The 10,000-nt window shown below is 34.7% G+C and overlaps 2 protein-coding genes across 2 annotated transcripts in view; both read left to right on the forward strand.

Annotated features, from left to right (window-relative positions):
- The window catches only part of LOC136831616 (alpha-1D adrenergic receptor-like), a 200,834-nt gene that overhangs the window by 18,580 nt on the left and 172,254 nt on the right, over window positions 1-10,000 (forward strand). The window lies entirely within an intron of this gene.
- The window catches only part of LOC136831160 (acidic leucine-rich nuclear phosphoprotein 32 family member B-like), a 4,305-nt gene continuing 2,919 nt past the window's right edge, over window positions 8,615-10,000 (forward strand). Inside the window, exons 1-2 of the mRNA XM_067091116.1 lie at window positions 8,615-8,619; window positions 9,043-9,145. Of these exons, the coding sequence (XP_066947217.1) occupies window positions 8,615-8,619; window positions 9,043-9,145 (108 nt within the window). The remainder of the gene's footprint in view (window positions 8,620-9,042; window positions 9,146-10,000) is intronic.

The following is a 10,000-nucleotide window of genomic DNA, read 5'->3' on the forward strand; positions in this document are numbered from 1 at the left end:
TATTATTATTATTATTATTATTATTATTATTATTCGGAAGTTGAACCTGTTCATACGGAACAATCCCACAATGGGCCACTGACTTGAAATTCAAGCTTCCAAAAAATATTATGGTGTTCATTTGAAAGAAGCAACAGAAGCTCATACGAAATACAGAGAGAGGAGATCAGTTATTGGGAAAAAAATAAACTGACAAATTAACAGATAAATAGATAAAAATATAATTAAATGATTAAAATACAAGGAGAATTGTTTTGGGGGAGTAATGCATTGCATCTTCGCTTGAAATTTTGAGGTCTCTTTATCAGCAAAAAATGTTGTTGGTCTCTAATCAATCCAAAAAGTATTCTATAATGCAAAAGTATTGATATCTAATCAATCAAAAAGCTAAAAAGTATTGATATCAATCCAAAAAGTATTAATGGCAAACGACGTCTATAATCAATAAAAGGCAACCCAAAAAGTATTAACGGTAAACACTGTCTATAATCAATAAAAGGCAATCCAAAAAGTATTAATGGCAAAGGTTGTTTATAATCAATAAAAGGCAATCCAGAAAGTATCAATGGCAAACACTGTCTTTAATCAATCAAAGGCAATCCAAAAAGTATTAATGGCAACCACTGTCTATATAATCAATAAAAGGCAATCAAAAAGTATTAGTGGCAAACGCTAATCAATAAAAGGCAGTCCAAAAAGTATTAATGACAAACAGTCCATAATCAATAAAAGGCTATCCAAAAAGTAGTAATGGCAAAACTGTCTATAATCACTAAAATGCAATCCATAATGTATCAGTGGCAAACTCTATAAGCAATAAAAAGCAATCCAAAAAGTATTAATGGCAAACACTGTCTATAATCAACAAAAGGCAACCCAAAAAGTATTAATGGCAAACGCTGTCTTAATCAATAAAAGGCAATCCACAAAGTATTGCTGGCAATTTAGAAACAGAAACACGTATTTTATTCATGTCCACAGAGTTAATAAAAAATAACTGATCACTGCTAACAGCATATGACCACTGGTCAATGAAATGCATTATCGCCACTGTAAATAAAAAAAAATAATAATAATTAACAACTATTCCAACTCAGACAGAGACAGACGGCCAATTATCAATAACTTGAAAGCGAAACTCGGAAGGGAAGTTATTCATCATGAAGAACTGGAATCACAAAACTTTCCAGTGAATGATAGGGGAAAGTATCGACGCATGATTGCGCAAACTTTCACAGGGAGAATGCGTCTGCAAAGTTTACCAATAATCGATTGAGTAGTTCTTGAGCGCGGCAGATAAGAATTCGCTGGGCTACCTCATGAACGAGGTGACTGGCTAGCATTCAGAATTGGCTAGAATGGCGTCACAAAGGCGAGGGTCATTACTCGACCAATTAAAGATTGGTGGCACAAGAGCTAAGGTCGACATGTTAACATCATTTGGCATATTGAGGAAAAAGTGCAAGATTTGTCACTATAGTTGTGTTCACTGTTCATTGAAACATGTTATAAACATATCAACAACTTGTTGCGCACATGTCACAAAAAGGTTGGATACAAAGCAACAATTGTTGGTATTCCCACCCAGTTTTTTATCTATTATCCACCATTTGTCTAAGGTTGTTTTACACTTATGATCGTCAACTTGTTGTCAACATGTTTTTGATGTGTATGCAGTAAGTTGCAGATTTGTTTATGACATGTTTTATGTCGTGTGGTCGTACCTTAACACTATGGTCAACAATGTTTACATTACTCAAAAATCTCTCCTCTCTCTCTCTCAAAAAAAAAAAAAAAAAAAAAAATTGTCAACTTGTTGTCAACATGTTAGTGATTTGTATGCAGTAAGTTGGTGACTTGTCTATGGCCACATTTTACTGAAGGGTAGGTGTACCCATAATCCTAAAGGCGACAATGTAACGTTACTTGAAGTTCTCTAAAAAAAAAAAAAAAAAAAGTCATCAGCTTGTTCTCAATTTGCTGGTGATTTGTATACAATAAGTTGAAGACTTGTTTATGATGTTACTATTATTATTATTTCAGTAGATGAAACCTGTTCAAATGGAACAAGTCCACCAAAGGGGCCGCTGACTTGAAATTCAAGCTTCCAAAGAATGTTGGTTTCAATCTCCCACCTCAGCGGACCCCACACTGCAGCAGTAACTGATCATGATACAAAGCCAGTGATTTTTCATCGCCCTGAAGGAAACGCGAACCCGCGACATCTGAGTGGCATTCCACGACATTGGACCAGCTGTTACTGTCATTTGGAAGGACCTTAATGAGAATACCTGCAATGTAAAATTACTCCAGAATCTCTGAAAAATATATAAAAAACTAAATATAAAATCCGAAAATCTACCACAGTTTGATTAATGTTTTGTAAATGTTTTAAAAAAATGCAAAAAAAAAAAAAAACTCCTTGACAGTGAACTTGGCATTGCGTGTTTTTCCGCAGATGTGCGGAAATGAGGTGTTTTGATCACTGGGAAAATAATCCTTATTACCAGAGGTTTTTTTTATTGAGAATAAAATTGTGGAATTTGATACACGTCAAAACAGCTCCATGTAAAATCAGACAGTTTTCAACCTTGTGCGTGAAGAATGATTATCTCTCTCTCTCTCTCTCTCTCTCTCTCTCTCTCTCTCTCTCTCTCTCTCCAATGGAAGGAGGGCACTGAGCTGTAATGTGCATATTGGATTACCGAGAACTGTGATTTAAAAATAAAACTATTGGCAAAAAATATAAATATATTCTCTCACAGGGAAGGATAAATTTGACATTGTATTGTACCAAAGACTGATTATATACTGACCTCGAAAATAGTTCTAAAAAAAAAAGACAAAAAATACAGTTTCATTCATATTTTATGATGGAACAACATTCGTGAGAAAAATATTGATCAATTACATCATGCAAGTTTTGAGGAGTGAAAGAAAACAAGTAAAATGGCGCCGAAGTCTCTTCGGCGCAATCGAGTTTTCTGTACAGTCGCCACAGCGTATAATCAAGGCCACCGAAAATTGATCTATCTTTCGGTGGTCTCGGTATAGTGCTGTATGAGCCGCGGCCCATGAAACTTTAAACACGGCCAGGTGGTGGCCTATCCTATATAGTTGTCAGAAGCAGGATTATAGCTTACTTTAATCTTAAATAAAATAAAAAAAACTACTGAGGCTAGAAGGCTGCAATTTGGTATGTTTGATGAGTGGAGGGTGGATGATCAGCATACCAATTTGCAGCCCTCTAGCCTCAGTAATTTTTAAGATCTGGGGGCGGACAGAAAAAGTGCGGACAGAAAAGTGCGGACAGAAATAAGTGCGTACATAAAAAGTGCAGCCGGACAGACAAAACCTGCACAATAGTTTTCTTTTACAGAAAACTAAAAAAAAAAAAAAAAAAAAAAAAAAAAGGGCTTATTGTAACACCACTAAAAAATTTACACTGGAATTCGATTTCCATTCATCTTTGCTGTCAGTTAGCATTTGATGCATTACCCTGGGAGCTGGAGAAGAGGGGGCGGAATGGGGGTGTCAGGGGTGAGACTAATGAAGATTGATGAACTTTCAAGGTCAAAAGAGCAAATCAAACTCTACAACCTTGTCCCTTGGTCTCATTGTAAGAGGTGCAATGATGTTATACAATGAAGAACACACGTCCTGCGTCATTACACACGTAATAATATTTCTATTGATATATAATAGGTCTAGAAAACCTTCTTTCTTTATTATACAAGTTATGCAACAGTTGTATAGGGGGACGCCATTCCACTGAGTAAGATAGACTACACTGACATAACATTAGTCTAGAAAGCTACATCACTTCCAGTGATATAATGACAGTCTAGAAAAACTAGTAACCCAATTTATTCCTGGAGGTTAGACTTATACTGACCACAATAGTCAACTTCTCCTTATAGGTTAGACTCACGGTGACATAAATAGTCTAAAAGACCCAACTTCTTCCTGTAAGTTAGACTCACAGCGACATAAATAGTTAAACCCAATAGTTTGACTCACAGTGACAACAATTCTAGTCAATTTCTCCTTATAAGTTAGACTCACAGTGACAACAACATAAAAAAAACAAGTCTTATAAGTTAAAATACCCAACTCTCTTATAAGTTAGACTCACAGTGACAACAACAGTCTAAAAAAACAAATGGTCTAAAACCAAACTTTCCCTGTCCCTGTAAGTTAGACTCTCATCAACCAAAATAGTCTAAAAACACAATTTCTCCTTATAAGCTAGGCTACAGTGACAACAATAGTAAAAAAAACACCAGCTTCTTCCTGTAAGGTAGACTCATATTGACCACAATATTCTAAAACCTCAACTTTCCTTATAAGTTAGACTCATGGTGACAACAATAGTCTAAAAAAAAACACCAGCTTCTTCCTGTAAGGTAGAATCATAGTGACAACAATACTCTAGATGTAAGTTTGACTTAGAGTGACAACATCTAAATGTACCATTTAATCTTATCATACTGACAACATCATGTTAGTCCTGAATTACAATGACAGTAATTTAGAACACTATGTAAGTTAGACTTACAGTGGCAACATCATGTAAGCTAGACTTACAGTGACAACATCATGTAAGTTAGACTTACAGTGACAACATTATTCAAGTTACAACATCACCTAAGGTAGACTTACAGTGACAACATCACGTACTGTAAGTTAGAATTACAGTGACAACACCATGTAAGTTAGACTTACAGTGACAACACCATATAAGTCAAACTTACAGTGACAACATCATTTAAGTTAGACTTACAGTGAAAACACCATGTAAGTCAGACTTACAATACCATCATATAAGTTAGAATTACAGAGACAACATCACGTAAGACAGACTTGCAGTGACAACATCATGTAAGTTAAGACTTACAGTGACACAAAGTCCAGGGAATGTTACTGAAATTAAATATGAAACTCCAACCCAGTTTCTGCACAGTCCAGAACGTAGGCAGCGCAATGACAATCGCTTCATAAACAAAACTGTATTACTGTAAAGGCTAACTCTGAAGTTCACCGGTTCATTTGTTCCTACGACGTCGCAATTTAAGTCTAAATCAAGTCTGAAACTGAAAATTCACTTAAGATATTGTGTGAGATGGAGTAGCCTACACCATCTTCTTCTTTTTGTGTTTCACTTTACCTCCTCTTATGAGAACCATTATATTCTTTGGGAGCTTGAATTTCAAGTCAGTGGTCCCTGTGGGATGGGCTTGTACCATATGAATAGGGTTCATCTTCTGAATAATAATAATAATAATAATAATAATAATAATAATAATAATGTTCTTTGGACCTGTGAGAGGCTTGTTCCATATGAATAGGGTTCATCTCCTGAATAATAATAATAATAATAATAATAATAATAATAATAATAATAATAATAATAATAATAATATTCTTTGACCTGTGAGAGGCATGTTCCATATGAATAGTGTTCATCTTCTGAATAATAATAATAATAATAATAATAATAATAATAATAATAATAATAATAATAATAATAATCTTTGGATAGGCTTGTTCCATATGAATAGGGTTCATCTGAATAATAATAATAATAATAATAATAATAATAATAATAATAATAATAATAATAATAATAACCAACGCTTTGAAGAGTTTTTGCAAACATTTCACTGTAGAATCTATATTTTGCAAAGTTTCCCTTTTTAGACTTTCAGAAAACTATAAAATAATTTCAATATGCATAGGAGAGAGATTCATGAGCACATTGCTTCCCCCCCCCAAAAAAAAAGCTTCTTTAACCGAGAAATAAAAAAAATTAACAGCTGACATCTTTCGCTGAGATGTAAATCCACTTCTCCCGAGCGTTAATCACAATCGCCTCCCTCTTCAAATGTCATGGGGCATTTTTAAATGCCAACTGCTGGCATTTGCAAACAGGCATTTGACATAAACTGAGTCCCAATTTGGAATTTTTCCAGCGAGAGAATACCATTATTTCATTTGTGGGTAATGATTGACAGGTAACTGTTTTTCTTATAATTTTTTTTTATTAATTTATTTATTGAATTATGGACAGAAGGTATTTAGACATTTCTGGCTGATAACTGTTTCTCTCATAACTGTATTTCCTGACCTAACTATTGCCATAATAACTGGTAGGTAACTGCTTTCACATAAGTGTATTTACTGATTGTTCTTTTGCAATAGAAACTGAGCGGTAGCTAATTTCCCAATACCTTTATTTATTAATTAATTTTTTGAATTATGGACAGAAAGTATTTAGACATTTCTGGCTAATAACTGTTTGGTAACTGTTTCTCTCATAACTGTATTTGTTGATTGTTCTTTTGCAATGATAACTGGCTGGTAACTTGTTTTCCCCATAACTTTTTTATTTATTAATTTTTTTAAACTATGGACAGAAAGTACTTAGACATTTCTGGCTAATAACTGTTTGGTAACTGTTTCTCTCATAACTGTATTTGTTGATTGTTCTTTTGCAATGATAACTGACTGGTAACTGATTTCCTCATAACTTTTGTTTATTAATTTATTCATTGAATTATGGATGGAAGGTATTTAGACATTTCTGGCTGATAACTGTTTCTCTCATAACTGTATTTACTGACCTAACTATTGCCATAATAACTGGTAGGTAACTGCTTTTCCATAACTGTATTTAGTGACTGTTCTTTTGCAATAATAACTGACTGGTAACTGTTTTCCTCATAACTTTATCTATTAATTTATTTATTGAAATATGGACAGAAGGTATTTAGACATTTCTGGCTAATACCTGTTTGGTAACTGTTTCTCTCATAACTACATTTATTGACAGGTAACTGTTTTCCCCATAACTTTACTATTTAAATTATGGATGAAAGGCATTCAAAGATTTCTGCTTAATAGCTGACAGGTAACTGTTTTTCCCATAAATTTATCAATTTATTAATCTCTAGCAAGTATATAAAATGTGAGAAAAATCTATTATTTATTTTCTTGATCTACATCAAGGACTTAAACACCTGAAGGCTATTTCCAGAATCTATAATGTATCATCTCATGGAAAAACTGGCAGATTCAGTGAGATGAATTACAGACCATTTCACCTTCGATAAAGCTGTAACTCTTTCCGTATTTTATCATTACAGATTGAAGGACAGTTGTATTAATCGTGTAATGTTTATGCAAATCATTGCATTGTCAATGTAGGGTTCTTTTTTTATATTTTGTAATATTTCTCTCATTCATATCAGTGTCGTATAATTTAAAGGAATTGTATATATTTTTAAAACAAAAATATGACAGCTTTAGGAGTTTTATATTTAATTATTAATATGTGACTACTTTTCATTTTAAATGTGAGTTCCTTTGTAATGTACCTCAAATGTCAAGAATTGTCAAAATAAAAATAAAAAATTTATGAAAATGAGGAAAGAAGTAATTGCTAATTACAATAACAACAAACTTTGCAAAAAAAAATAAGTATCTGAAATTACCGAGAATTGTTAACAAAATTTTTAAAAGAATTAATGAAAATTAGAGAGAAAGTGAGTACTAATTACGGAAACAACAAACTTGGCAAAAAATAAAGTCCATAATAACTGGTAATATCAGAAAACAGAGACAGGAAATTGGAAATAACTAGATGTCGCCCGTGGCGTCGATATTTGCGATAAAAAATAATAGTAAATATTTCCATTTCGAGAAATATTTCTCTATATTCACCAATAACATAAAAAAGAAAGGAAAAAGAAACATTTCCATCTCAAGAAATATATTTATCTATATTTACCAATATTATAAAAAAGGAGAAAAAGAGATATGAACCGAACAAAAGCCTTTATCAGTCTTCCTGTACCTATCAAGGAACCCCCGGTATCACCTAACACACCCTACCCACCGGGGGCTCACCCCCGCCTCCTAGGGGGATCCCCTACCACTGAGACCCCCTCTACTCCCCAACCATCACTGCCCCAAAATACCCACTCATCCAACCTGTACCTCACCCTCCCAGGGGGATTTCACCCCTCCCCTGGGGCTCACCCTTCCTCCAGGACACACCCCTCCCCCCAGGACACACCCCCTCTCCCGAGGACTCACCCTCCCCGTCACATCTGCCCCAAAATACCCCAAAACCAACCCACCTCTCCCCAAGGATGGGCAAATCACTCCCACCCCCAGGACTCATTCCCACCCGTGGACCACGCCCCCTAGTCACCTCTGCCCCAAAATACCCCTACCAATCTAACCAACACACACCCCCCTTGCTCCCCCGGGGGCGGGCCAATTGATTTCGCGCGTGAGTGTGTGTGTGCTTTCGTTAAGGACACACGGCACAGACAAGAAAGGAATCACATTTTGACACAACAAACTTTCAGTTGTTCCTCCGTCACCGTACCTGACGGAGGTTTAGCGAGGTTCTCCTGTGCGTGTTTGTGTGTGTGTGAGAAAGGGCGTACGTACGCATGCGCGCAAGCCCGCCTGCCTTGCCTGCTGCGTTAGGTCAACAGCGTTTGTGCTTGCGTGTGTTTGTGACTTGGGTTTGCGACCTCTAGCAGACGGAGGTTTTTGAAGAAGACTTTTGAAGTTCTTTTGGGGAAGTTGGAGTTTGGACGTCATGAGGTAAGAGAAGTGTTTTTTAATTGAGAGTTTGAAAGTTTGTGTAAGTATATATATGTATATACTCGTATATATATACATATACATATATACACATGCTTGTATGCATAAATGATCAATTTGATCAATTCTAAATTTATTTAAAAGTTTATAAACTTAAACACACACACATTTTATATATATATATATATATATATATATATATATATATATATATATATATATATATATATATATATATACATACACATACATACATACATAGTATATGTATATATGTACGCACACGCATACATAAAACATAGCATCTAAAACCACCAACACACCCTTCGGTATGCACGCCTATGCTATGCACCCGCCATTCCTGTTATCACCACTCCATACTTTCCCGGGCCAAACATGCAATTAATTCCACCCTGCGATAAGGTTGTTAAGGAAGTCCTTATCTCTAATAGCTCCGGAAGAAGAAGAAGAAGAAGAAGAAGAAGAAGAAGAAGAAGAAGAAGAAGAAGAAGAAGAAGAAGATAAAGTTATGAAGAGGAGGAAGAGTCTAAATAGGACCAGATGGCAAACAGCTCCTAATTACCATCAACTTATTCAAGAAGAAGAAGATTGGTATTGACGAAGAAGCCTTTGTTTACATCTCGTACAAAGTTTGATCGTTGGATGAAGTTAGTGAGGGAATGGCATTTGGTTTAAGGGGTTGAAGCTGGAGGTGTTTTCGGTACTGAAACAATTCAATGACCTAGTTTTTTTTTTTTTTTTTTTTTTTTTTTGCTCACACAGACCTAGGCTTTTTTTTTTTTTTGCTCACACAGAATGGCATTTGTTTTAAGGGGGTTGAAGCTGGAGGTGTTTTTGTTACTGAAACAATTCAGTGATCTAGTTTTCATTTTTTTATTTTGCTCACACAGAATGTTATTTGATTTAATTGTTTCAAAATGAAGATTTTTTTTGTTACTGAAGCAATTCAATGACCTAGTTTTCTTTTGTTAATGTGTTTTTTGGGGGGGGGAGTCTTTGAAATTGATGGTGTTTTGGGGCTTTTTTTGCTCACAGAATGGCATTTGATTGAAGTCTTTGAAATTGACGGTGTTTTTGTTAATGAAACAATTAAATGACCTAGTTTTTTTTTTTTTTTTTGCTCACAACAGAATGGCATTTACTCTAAGTGGTTGAAACTGAAGGTGTTTTTATTACTGAAACAGTTAACCGACCTAGCTTTTTCCTTTTTTTTTCTTTTTGCTCAAACAGAATGGCATTGCTGATCTAAGTGGTTCAAACTGAAGGTGTTTTTGTTACTGAAACAATTAAATGACCTAGTTTTTTTTTTTCTCGCACAGAATGGCATTTGTTTTAAGTAGTTGAAACTGAAGGTGTTTTC

The sequence above is a fragment of the Macrobrachium rosenbergii genome, chromosome 48, assembly GCF_040412425.1.
Source record: "Macrobrachium rosenbergii isolate ZJJX-2024 chromosome 48, ASM4041242v1, whole genome shotgun sequence".
Classification (NCBI taxonomy): Eukaryota; Metazoa; Arthropoda; class Malacostraca; order Decapoda; family Palaemonidae; genus Macrobrachium; species Macrobrachium rosenbergii.